This window comes from Acomys minous, assembly GCF_964271855.1.
Source record: "Acomys minous genome assembly, chromosome: 11".
Lineage (NCBI taxonomy): Eukaryota > Metazoa > Chordata > Mammalia > Rodentia > Muridae > Acomys > Acomys minous.
Window position 1 is genome coordinate 48,061,691 of NC_140492.1, and position 13,286 is coordinate 48,074,976.

At 40.1% G+C, this 13,286-nt stretch overlaps 1 protein-coding gene across 1 annotated transcript in view; it reads right to left on the minus strand.

The window, feature by feature from the left end:
• Positions 1 to 13,286, minus strand: part of CFAP44 (cilia and flagella associated protein 44) — a 71,621-nt gene that overhangs the window by 30,770 nt on the left and 27,565 nt on the right. Inside the window, exons 17-21 of the mRNA XM_084802068.1 lie at positions 12,898 to 13,149; positions 5,003 to 5,145; positions 2,954 to 3,224; positions 1,700 to 1,755; positions 1,346 to 1,508 (exon numbers count right to left, since the gene is read on the minus strand). Of these exons, the coding sequence (XP_084658194.1) occupies positions 1,346 to 1,508; positions 1,700 to 1,755; positions 2,954 to 3,224; positions 5,003 to 5,145; positions 12,898 to 13,149 (885 nt within the window). The remainder of the gene's footprint in view (positions 1 to 1,345; positions 1,509 to 1,699; positions 1,756 to 2,953; positions 3,225 to 5,002; positions 5,146 to 12,897; positions 13,150 to 13,286) is intronic.

Genomic DNA, 13,286 nt, shown 5'->3' on the forward strand with positions numbered 1-13,286 from the left:
AATAAAGTGGCTGGATAGATGGCTCCATGCTTAAGAGCCCTTGCTGCTCTTTCAGAGTACCTGGGTTTGGTTCCCAGCACCCGCATCTTGATTCACAACCATCTGTAACTCCACTCCCAGGGGACTGAAACCCTCTTCTGGCCTCCATGGATGCTAGGCACACACATGATGTACGTATATACATGCAAACAAAAACTCATCTACATAAAATAAAACCTTTTGAAGAATGAAAAAAACATAGCCTGGTATATTGAGTTTTACAGTGAGGTCACAAGATAAATGAATATAAAATTGACTTAAACACTTTTGTGACTGTTCTCATAGCTACAGATAAATTGTCATCTTTTAGGAGTTGTGTGACTCTACCCAGGCATGACTTTTCCATAAATATAATGAATTATTTAAAATAAAATGGCAGAGAATCAAATTATACATGTATCTTCCCAACAGATAAGCTAGATTCCAACCTGGTTTTTTTGTTGTTTTTGTTGTTGTTGTTGTTGTTGGTTTGTTTTTTGCTTTTTGGTTTTTTTGTCTTTTTTTTTTTTTCTAGGACAGGGGGACAGGGTTTCTCTGTGTAGCCTTGGTTGTCCTAGACTTGCTTTGTAGACCAGGCTGACCTCGAACTCACAGTGACCCGCCTGCCTCTGCCTCCCGAGCGCTGGGATCTGTGTTGTTTTTATTTTATTATTAAATACAGAAAAAAGTACATCATAGAGGTATCCAAGTCCAGTGGTCAACTTTGTACTGAATAGGTTCATTGGCCTCCATCCCAACTGTGTGAAGTTTTGCAGCCCTTGAGGTGATGCAAACACATTAACTGGCCAGGTAAAAGATGATTTACCGATGATATCCTAGTTTGCTTTTCTGTTGCTTTGACAAACACCACAACCAAAAGCAACTTGGGGGAGGAACCGGGTTGTTTAGCTTATACTTCCAGGTCACGCACGGCTCGTTAATGGTGGAAGTCAGGGCAGGAACTCAAGCAGGAAGCAAAGCAGGAACCACAAAGGAATGTTGCTTACCACTCACTGGCTCTGACCCTCACACTCAGCCAGCTTTCTTATATAGCCTAAGACCACTTGCTTAGGGGTGGTGGTGCATTACCCACAGTGGGCAGGGATCTCCTTTTTCAATCTACATTAAGACAATCAGTTGGGACTGATGTGGCACAGGGTAATCTGGTCTGGGAAATCTGAAACTCCCTCAGATGACTAGACAGTGGCAAGTTGACAGTGGAAGCTAATCAGGACACATGATTTTTACACAATTGTTGCTGTTGGCAAATAGTAGTCCCAGTCCAGAAATACCATGTTAAAATAAAAAAAAATTCATTTAGACTCACTGTTCTTCGGAACTGCATATGTGCTGGTAATTCTTTATTCATTGCTAACAATTTCCAAAATTCATTCCTCAAAACTTTGATTTGTTCTCTCTTGCCAGCTTTTATTTCTTCTACTTCCTTCATTAACCTGTCATGTTCTCTTTTCCTCCTGGCATTCTCAATACTGAAAGCAGAAACGTGAAACGATAGTCATTTCACATACAGAGAAATGGCATAAGAGCAAATCAGTATTCAATAACTTGCATTCATTTGGCTTGGTCAGCTTCTTCAAAATGTCAGGGTTTGTTTGTTTGTTTGTTTGTTTGTTTGTTTAATCTCAGGCCTGATCGACAGCTATCATGATTTTTTTCATACCTGTAGGCTTTGGGATCTTCAATGTCTTCTGGAATGGGCTCTGACTCTATCCCATACTGTAGGAAGAAGAAAAACATCAACTCACAGCAATTGTGATCAGGTTATCTACACAAACCTGCCCAAGACCAAGACGGACAAAATTCCATCATGAGTGGAGGAGGGGCCCAGAGCCTCTCCTTTGGCAGCTACTGGCAATTTCTGGCTGCTGAGGGATGAAGAATAACGCTCCCTTGTCGATTTGGTTGATAGTAGGTTGTCCATGCCCCGTGTGGATATGGGTAGCTCTAACTGCATTTAGAAGCTTCCTAATAACAATAATTTTTTTAAAAGACATATGATGTTGGAAGGGAGACGGGATAGGAAGCCATGGGGGCATTTTAGGGAGGTAGTGGTGAGTAGATATGATCAAAATACATTATATATGTGTATGAAGTTTTCAAAGAATAAGCTTAAATGTTTAAAAGGAAATCCTGGAGTGATATAGTCTATGTATGTGTGTAAACTGGAAGTAAAATGGCCTTCCCAGGAGGTAAAGCCTGATTGCAAATCATATCTCATTTCAAATGGATTAAAGTGATTTAGGCTTGCTACCTGCTTTCTAGAAGCAAAGATAAATCTTTAGGAGGCAACAGTCACGTGCCAAGACTCAGAGTAACTCTCGAGCTTTTCACATAAAATGTCTAGAGCTCAGTATAAAATAACTACATGTGCTGGGAAAAACAAGATGTGATTGAAGAAAATTAGGATAAAAGGCAGGCTAATGGAACAGAATGGCACGTGATTATCAATAGGACATCAGAACAACTCTGATTAATATGTTCAAGAAAGTTGGAGGCACTGTAGAAAACTTTAGAAGTCTATTGGAGCATATGAACAAGTAAATAATGGCAAAACAAAATATAGATCTGAAAAATATTGCCCATTTTGAAGAAGAAAAAGAAACATTGGCTAAGAGACTGATTGATAAAGAAATCCTTGTGCAGTCTTTTTTAATGTGGGGAGCTGTATAACTAAGAAGTCAATACATTAATATTTGATGCAGAAGCTCCAAAAAGTCAAAATTATAATACCATAGGAAGACTAGATTATAAGGTATAGGTTACAGATATTATGGACTATTGTCAATAAGATTATATTATAAGGTTAATATCTATAATTTATTCTCAATTTTAAAAGACTTTAACATTACATCATTACTTTAACTTAAAGTCTGTTGTTATTATTAGTTAATTCATTGGCCAATTGCTTACATACCCTGGGAGATGGCACTTTGGCTTTGGCCGTTTTCTCAATCATTAATGGAGAAACAATGTTGAAAACAAAGATATTACCATCAGCCCCGGCAGTCACCAAGTACTGGTCATCAAAACTGGGAAAAATATTTTTAATGCATCCGTAATTATTGTCATGCACACTGAAATGCCAGTAATCCTGAAAGGTAGTCAGGGAGGAGTCATCCTTACTTAGGACATACACTCGAATCGCTCCATTTCTCATTCCACAGAACATCATGGTTTGGCTATAACTATGAGACAAAAAAAAAAAAAAAAAAAAAAAAAAAGAGAGAGAGAGAGAGAGTAAAATATTATTCTCATAATCTGTGAAATCATGTCAAAGTTTTTTTTCTTCTATGTGGGAATGGAGGGAGCCCTGCATGAGTGAAGATCTGCATTTTGACATGGCTGTGGCCTGTTGAGAACTACAAGGCCAATTGACCCATGGGGAATTGATAAAGCCCTTATCCAGGCTGGCTAGGCTCAAGATGAATGGCAAGGCTTTCCTTGAGGTTGTTCCGAGCTTGAGACTGCTGCCAATGGAAGCAAGATAGGCCAATAAAGAACCCCATCTGATCCCCTCCTGTCTATATGAGTATCTGTGCTTTTGTCCTTTCTGCATTCCCTCACCATCCCTTGCCAAGGTTCTAAGACTTGAGCTGTGCAGGACATGACATATTTGCATAGTTAGCTAGTTAGTTTGTGAAGGTCAGAGGCCAGCTAGTGGGAGTTGGCTTTCTCTTCCCAAGTGTGAGTCTGAGGGATTGAATTCTGGTCATCAGGCTTGCCCACTGAGCCATCCCACCAGCCAAATAAGGTCTAATATTAAACAACAGGAATGTTAAGAACTCGTTGTGTATTAGCAAAATGCACATGCTCAATACTCTTAGACCCAATACTCCAGAGTGTAACTATATTGCAAGTTAAGGACTTTTCAAAAGGTAGTGAAGCTAAAATGAGGACATAAGGATAAATTCTAATCCAGTCTGGCTGGTGTCTTTATAAAAAAAGACAATTAAGGCACAGAGAGGCACTATGGGTAGCTCGCACATGGGAAAGGCCAAGCAAGGGCCCAACAACAAGGCAGATATGAGAAAGCCAGAGACTGACTTCATGAGAAACTTCATCTGTCAACACGTTGAACTCTCGGCTCTAGCCTCTAGGCCCTGAGAAGGTAGGTTGCTGCTGTGTAAGCCACACAGCATGGGTGTCACAGTGTCTCTTGAAAACTAAATACAAAAGGCTAGGGAAAGGAAGATGATTTGAAAATTGGAGCTAGTCCCCAGGCCTCAGAAAAATAACTCTTCTCAATTATTTGGAAAAAATTGAGAAAAATGTGGTCTCAACTATTAAGTGGACATCTTAATCAGTTATTGATTATTAAATGGCTATCAGTTTGATCAATCATTTCTTCAGAATCACTGTAAGCCTGGTCCTTTATTAGCTTAATGTGGGATCACGTGGTTGTATGCAAATAAAGAGAGATCTATGTGATAAACAGAAACTTCGATACGAACCTGACACAAAACCTGCGGGGTTTAAGTATAATCTTAAGACCAGGCCTGGCTTTAATTGTATTCGCTCATTTGATTAATTTAACCAGGTGCCATGTGTGTTTCCCTTCGCTTGAGGAAGTATCTAGTATCTCCATGAGGATAGCCTGCAAGGACTGCCTGCATAGGATTATCTTGATTGCTTTAATGGAGAAGGGGAAACCCCAAATAAATTGTAGGGGGAACCATTCCCAGAGCAGGGGACTCAAGGGGGGCAGGGGAGGGAGCGGGGCTACAAATGACGGAAGTAGGCTGACACTAGTTTGTATACTTGGCTCTCTGACTGCAGAGGAACATGCCCCTGCTGCCTTGGCATCGCAACCGTGATGGACAGTGCCTTCCAGCTAGCTAAGGCAAACCCTTTCTCCCTTGGGGTGCTTTTGTCAAGGTGTTTTATTACAGCTCTGGGAAAAGAACCACGACTCCAGGATAAACAGAAACACGGACACTGCGATCCTTTTCAAAGTTCTCTTCACCTGAAAGTGATTGTTTGGATGGGGTTGTCCTCTGTATCCTCGACAATGCGGAAATCAAATGGTTCATCTTTCTGCGCTTGGAAATCACCACTGACATCCTGGGGAAACTGACAGTGATACAGAAAGCCAGAATCATAGTTGCCCTGGAAGGTAAAAAATGCAAAAGATGATTTGTGAACATAGTAAACGCCTGAGTCCTGGTGGGGGTTTAGGTAATTTCATATTTAAAACACAAAATAACGCTTTAAAGCATCCTCTACTACATGAGTTTGATGGTTAAAGGTACATATTATTCCTATAAAGCATCTCCTTGCCCATTATTATGCAATTATGTAATGAAAATAATTATTAGTTTCTACTTAGAAGTCAGCTAGAGAGATTTCACCTCTGAGTATCAAATGGATTGTATTTTATGACAGTGATACTCTCCCTAAGCAGTATTTAAAAACAATAGGCTTTATAGGTCATTATTTTCGCAATTACTTTTCAGTTTGGGGTAACTTTAGACACTTAATTTTCCAGGAAAGGCAATTTAGGGGAGAAATATGTCACTACACAGTGAGAGGACTATTAACAATTTGTAACAGCTACAATGTTCTAACTTGTCTTCTTTTTCTATCTGGGTGGGACTTTTAATAAAGGAAATGAGATAAATGTTCGGCATCTACACATGAAATAAAGGACTAAATAAGAAAGAGAAAATAACAAAATGATCAACCTGAAAATCAGGAAAGTAAGTGTTCACTCTGGGCAATGCCAGACTGGATTGCTTCAGCTAAACTTGCCCATTAGGGATGACCAACACCCCCCCCCAACAAACAACAAAAAACCACCACCACCAAAACACCCCACAAGCCATGTTTGAAAGCACTGGGAGCCGCAAGCAGCAAGACCTAGAGAAGAGAGGGAAAATCAGGAGTAAGCCTGGCACGCAGATGGAATGGAAGCACAGAGGCAAAGACGCTGAACAAATGTACCTGCAGTTTCTCGGTTCTATTGCAAGGCAAATTCTTTCCATTCCAAAGAGAAGGAGGGGGGTATTTTCCACTGGATTCTATTGAAATTCTAGAGTATCTTTGTTAGAGGAATGATAAGGATGGCATGGGGGAAAGACTGCTGTTATTTTGCTACATGGTCAATTAGTCAAACTGTTTTCTAGATATTTGTTTATGCCTAGAATTTTAAACTACTTTATACTTTAGTCAAAGAAACTCTTTGCAATGGGCGGTGGTTAGTCAATGTGCTCAAGTAATTGCGTGTGCACAAGTCATCTATATTACCTCCTCCACCCCATCCAAGGCTTGGGAGACATTGAGGAAGAGGGGGCAGAGAGAAGGAGAGAGAGAGAGAGAGAGAGAGAGAGAGAGAGAGAGAGAGAGAGAGGGAGAAACAGAGAGAGAGAAGGAGAAAGAGAGAGAGAGAAGGAGAGTGCGCACTGGCAGATAGGAAGGGAGCTGTGAAATGCTGGCTCCTGGACATAACATGGCTGTTTCACTCATCAGCTTGCAACAGTTGTGGGCAGGTTACCTATATAAACCTGCACAAGACCAAGGCAGACAAAATCCCATTATGAGTGGAGGAGGGACCTCAGGCCTCTTCCCTGGCAGAGGAACTACTGGAAATCTCTGGTTGATAGTAGGTTGTCCGTGCCCCAGTGGATGGCCCCACATCCGTGTGGATATGGGCAGCATTAACTGGACTTAGAGGCTTACTAATGACAATAATTTTTAAAAGAGATATGATGTTGGAAGGGAGACGGGATAGGAGGCCACGGGGGCATTTCAGGGAGATAGTGGTAAATGGATATGATCAAACTACATTATATAAGTGTATGGAGTTTTTAAAGAATAAACTTAAAATTTTTAAAGGAAATCCTGGAGTGATATAGTCTATGCATGTGTGTAAACTGTAAAATGGCCTTCTCAGGAGGTAAAGCCTGATTGCAAATCATATCTCATTACGGATAGATTAAAGTGATTTAGGCTTGCTACCTGCTTTCTAGAAGCAAAGATAAATCTTTAGGAGGCAACAGTCACGTGCCAAGACTCAGAGTAACTTTTGAGTTTTTCACATAAAATGTCTAGGCTCAGTAAAAAAAAAAAAAAAAAAAAAAAAAAAAAAAAAAAAAAAAAAAAAGACTGTGTACTGGGAAGGACAAGATTTGATTGAAAAAAAAAAATCAGAAGGAAAGACAGACCAAGGAAACAGAATGATTATCATATCTATAGGAAAGTTTGTAAAACATATATCAGAACAACTCTGATTAATATGCTCAAGAAAGTTGAAGGCAGTGTAGAAAACTTTAGAAGTCTATCAAAGTCTGCTAAGTAGTAAATAATAGAAAAATGGAAATATCTAAAATTGAACATAGAGTGAAAGAAATTTAACTCTTATGGCCTAAAGAAATGGCTCAGCAGTTAAGGGAGATTGTCACTCTACCAAAGGACGTTAGTTTGAGTCACAGCACCCATGTTGGGTGGTTCAAAAATCATATGACTCCAGATTGTGAAGACTCCTTCTGGTCTCCTCTGGCATCTTTACACAAGGGACACGCACTCCTGAGCACAGTCACACATACACACATAAATTACATAAATAAAAATAAGATCCTTAGGGGGGAAAAAAGCAATCAAGAGTTTAATAGAATGGTTTAACAGAAACTAAACACAAGTGAGAATTAAAACCTAATAGAAGCCGGGCATGGTGGCGCACACCTTTAATCCCAGCCCTTAGGAGGCAGAGGCAGGTGGATCGCTGTGAGTTCGAGGCCAGGCTAGTCTACAAAGCAAGTCCAGGATAGCCGAGGATACACAGAGAAACTCTGTTTCAAAAAACCACCACCACCAATAACAACAACAACAACAACAAAACCTAAAAAAAACAAAAAACCTAATAGCAACCTCCCCTCTACCCAAACAAAAGCAAAGACAAAACATTTCAAATGTAGGGGAAAGACTTGAATGGATTATTCTCCAAAGAAAACAGTACAAATGTCCAAGGACCACATGAAAAGACATCCCGCAGCACCAGTCCCTGAGGAAGTGTAGGTCAAGAGCTACTGTGGGATGCCACCGTCACACACCCCTTGGGGTAGCGACGGTTAAAAACCAAAAAACTACCCAATCTAGGTGAGAGTGTGGAGACATCATAACCATTTCACACTTTGGGTGTTCATGTAAAAGAGTGTGCCTGCTGGAAAAACTGGATAGTTCTGAAATAATGAATAGATAAGATCATCAAATGATCCAATAATTCTCCTTCTGTACACAGACCTGAAGGAATTGGAACTGGAAGCAGGATCTCCAAGAGATATTTGAACCCCAGCCCCCATGTGTGCAAAGCATTATTTCCAGCAGCCAGAAGGTGAGCCTGATCTACACATTTGCCAGTGACTGAGAGGATAAGCAATAGGTGTTTAAATACGTACAATTGAGTAATAGCCTGGAGAAGGAAAGATATTCTGGCATATTCTATGGCATGGGTGGACCTGGAGAACATTATGATAAGTGAAATATGCTGGCTGTGATGGCCAAATGATTCCATTAGTGGGAGAAAGTAGCAAAAATCATAGAGACAGGGAGTAGAGTGATGGCTGTCAGAGGTTGGAGGGAAAGAAGAATGGGGAACTAGTGGCTGATGGGAATAAAATGTCTGTCTTACACCAAGCCCCTACTCCTAAGCGAAAAGCTCTCTCCAACTGACAATCACTCACAGAGAAAAAAATTAAATTCTCCAATGGACTCTCACTGGGTATACAAACCACAGTTAGAGGCAGGCCCCATGCCCAGCAGCAGATAACCCAAACAAAATGAACTCAAAGGTGTTTTTGAAGAGTTTTCATTTCTTATTGCTTTGTTTGGGCATTTTGTAAACTTTACTGGTATTTTGCTTGTATGTTATGGTTTCTAATTTTGAGTTTGTATAGGTTTTCTCTGTGTGTGTGCACACACGCGTGCGTGCCCGTTTCCTGTGCTTTTCAGTTGGCCTTTTGTTGTTCCTGCTGTTTTGCTTTATTCTTGTTTGATTGTTTCATTTGACTGTTTTCTAAAAAGAGGGGGAGGAAGAAGGTATGGAGTTGAAAAGGTAGGGAGGTAGAGAGGATCTGGGAGGAGACGAGGGAGGGGAAATTGTGATCAGAACATATTTTTTTAGAAAAAAATTATTTTCAATAAGCATTTTCTATGTTACAGGTATAGAGAAGATATAGAGATGGATGGCAGCAATTATTATATGACATTGCAAATACCATCATTTAACTGTATACTTAAAATGGTTAAGAGAGTGAATTTACATTTTTTGGTACATTTCTAAATTTGGGGTTCCAGTGGTTTTACATACATGCAGAAGTAGAGAGAGAGAGAAAGACGGAGTGGTACCAGTAACTGGCTGAGTGAAAGGCAAATGTGATTTATGGGGAAGCAAAGATAGTTTAAGAGAAAGAGAGAGAGAGACAGAGAGAGAGAGAGAGACAGAGAGAGAGAATTTGTCATCAGCAAACCTATTATTTAAAAATATATTAAAGAAAAAATATATTAAAGGTTTTTTTCAAGCAAAAGATGTAGAAGAAAATTATAACAAGAGAAAAAAAAAACACAAAGCAATACTGGCAATTGAAAACAGCGGAAAATTATTTTCTGCGAGTAGAAACATATACAGAAATAAGACACGAGCTGGCAAGATGGCTCAGTGGGTGAAAGAGCTTGCTGTGCAACCCTAATGATCTCTGGCCAGAGTTTGATCCCCAGAACCCACAAGAAGACAGCTGTGGCAGCTCACATCTGCAATCCTAGCACTTCTACAGGGGAGGTAGACACAGGAGAATCAAGGTCACCTAGCCTGGAGTACAAAGGAATGGTAAAAACAAGAGAGATGCTGCCTCAACAAAGTGGAAGGACAGGAAGTGTCCTCTCATCTCTATAAGCACACCGAAGTCTAAGCACAGCCACACCCACTCACACATAATGCACACAATGATGATAGATAGATAGATAGATAGATAGATAGATAGATAGATAGACCGTACGTACGTACATACATACATACATACATACATACATACATACATACATACATACATACACTAAGGATGGGGATAATATCTGATGTTAAAACTTTCTAAGATTCCCTCCCCTCTGGAATTAGTAAAATAATATGATTACATAAAAGTATACTAAGTCAAATGTCTATTCTGATCCTTAGGGTTGCCTCTAAAAGAATACCAAAAGAATGTAAAACTAACAGCCATATCAAGGAGAAAAATCTACCCAAACTTCCACTGGATAAGTAAAGAAGAAAAGAAATATGGAGTTGACATAACAAATAGAAATAATTAGTAAGGTGGGAGTTTTAAGCTACAATGTCAGTAATTATATTAAATGTAAATGGAGATAGTATCATTTTTATTAAAGATAAAGATCATCCTTTGGGATTTAAATGAATCCTAACTATATGCTGACTGTTTATGAGAACATATTTTTGCTATAAAGGTATCAAAAGACCAACAAAGTAGACGAATCATCAGTAATTATTGGAGTTTGGTCTTGTAAGTGAATGGACAATTGATTGGTTTATTGTGATGGAAATATATCAGGTTTACATGCTTTAAATGTAGTTTAAAAGTCATATTTTGGCGTCTGGGAGTATAGCATCCTCTTAGAATGCATGAAGTTCCTGGGTTCAATTCTCAGTACTAGAAACAAGGTTTTTTTGGGGGATGGGGGTGGGGCATGTTAATTTTGAAATACCAAATGCAGTTAGCAACGAGGATAAACAACTTTGATGTTAAAGACAGAAATCAGAAAGAGATGAATACTTGACACATATGGGTAGATAAATAACATTTAAAGTTGTTGGATAAAATTAACATAGTAAGAAAGGGGTAAGGGGCTAGTTCATAGTCTGGAGTCCTCTGAATTAAAATGCCTATTTTACAAATTTTTAATTTAAAAATGCCATCAAAAGAGGCTGGGAAGGGGTGCATGTGTGGCATTCAGGAAGCCAGGAGGAGGTGGGGATGCAGTTCGGTGGTAGAATGTTTGCCTAGCACGCATAAGGCCCTAGGTTCAAGCTCCAGCACCACAAAATAACAAACGATGGTCATGATCATGTGCTGGAAGCCAAGAGAAGAAAGAAAGCAAAGTATTTTAGGGAAAAGAAGGGTCAACAGGTCAAGTGAACAGAGAAGTGACCTCTAAGTCTGGCCAATGGAGAAATGAAGGGGTGGAGATAAAAACCCAAAGATCAACAAGGTGTGAAGAGGAGCAGATGGCTCCAGACAAATTTTTCAGGTTTTTCTGTAAAGGAGCAGTATGTTTGTGGTGGGGGGGGGGGGGAGGTAGGAGGTGGGGGTGTCATAAATTAGTGGGAACTTTGTGTGCTCATGGTAGGAGTTAAAATTTAAAAGACAGGAACTGATGATGCACATTCAGTAGCTTGTTTCAGGAGCAAAATTATGGAGAGAGGGATGGAAAAGAAATAGACTCCAGAGGCCCTTCTGGAACACTGCCCTGGGCAAGTTGCTAAGCAACATCTACTAATTGATTGTAACAATAGTCGAAAAAAGAGCCAGCTAGATCTCTGGAGGGTGCTAGAGCTGAGAGAAGAATGGGAAATTCCATCAGACTCTCTTCATTTTCTCTGTAAAATAGGAGTGCCTGGAGAGACAGGAAAGTTGCACAATGTTTGCGGGAGAGGAAGAAACTGAAACAATAATTTGTAAAGTAAACACTACTGGGCAGTAGAACTGACCAACAGTGTGAGTCCTGATTTAAGGATGGAGTCGTGACTTCAAAATGAAGTGTTTTTTCTAGAGTAGGCATATGGCTGGATCAAGCAAGGTGACCATGACCTCTGTGGTCTGTGCTTTACCTCATGGTGGAACTTAACGCCTAAGAGCATGAGTTATGGGCCCAGACTGTCAGAGACCATATCGTAGTCCCACTTTCTATTGCTTAACTGACCTGGGGGGTGTCAGTTAAGAGCTCTACTCCTTGGTTTCAAGACATTAGGACCAAGTATGAATTGGTAATAATCTTTCCATATAGTTTTAAACCAGTTTCTCAGGGAAGGGGAAGGTGTGTGTGTGTGTGTGTGTGTGTGTGTGTGTGTGTGTGTGTGTATTCAGAAGTAAAAACTGTAACATCTATAATGAAGAAAATCTTGCTTTGCAATGTATTGAGAAAATGTTTCATGATAAGAGTATATTGTTTATAAGTAGAGGACATATAAACACACACACACACACACACACACACACACACACACGTGTGACACTTTCTTGTATCAGTCTCTGTAACATCCATTTGCCCTTGTTTGCCAAGACCTAATTTTGATTGAGGTAGAATGGGGCCATCTGAAAGCACGCAGATTCCTGGACTCCTGTTTGCCACACAGAAATGGTGTAAGCAGGTTGTCGCGATACATAAAAGCTGTTATTGTCAAACTTAAAACAAAAAAAAAAGTTCTAGGTGGAGGACCGCGTTGGCCCTTGACTATCTACTCTTGATTTTTCTCATCTTTGGTCTTCCTGGACAAGTGAGCTTTGCTTTAGTAGACATGCCGGGCGTGGTGGCGCATGACTTTAATTCTAGCATTATGGAGGCAGAGGCAGGAGGATCGCTGTGAGTTCGAGGCCAGCCTGGTCTGCAAAGTGAGTCCAGGACAGCCAAAGCTACACAAAGGAAACCCTGTCTCAAAAAAAAAAACAACAACAAAAGGTAGACATCTTTAAAAGGTGTTAAGATGATACTTTAAGAATCTAACATATTGAAACACAGCTACATCAATAGTTAAAACTTAAATTCTCAACATACTCATAAGAATGAATGTGATGAAAAAACAGTGACCATAAACTGGACTGGATGGGGCTGAGGCAAAGTCTTGGGATTCTCACTCACCAGGGACACCCAGAACCTCCCTGGCCCTGAGTAAAAGCCACAGAGGATGGGAGAGGGCCTTGGGGGCATGAAGATCTCAGGCAGAGGCTCCTCCTCCACCTCCTCCTCCTCCTCCTCACTCTCCTCCTCCTCTGGCAACTCTTCTTCTCCAAATTCTTCCCGCTGCATCTCGAGCTTCCTCCTCCTCCTCTCTTCTTTTTCCTTCTCCTTCAGCTCCCTTTGCTTTTCTCTCCTTTCAATTTCCATTAATCTCTTTTTTAAAAAGATAAATAGACATTTTAAAACGTTCGAGTGTAACAAAGATTGTAGAAGGAAGACAAGACAGTTCTAGGAACTCTCACAGCTCAGATAACCACACTGCTTACATATAACTTTGGGAATATGGGTTC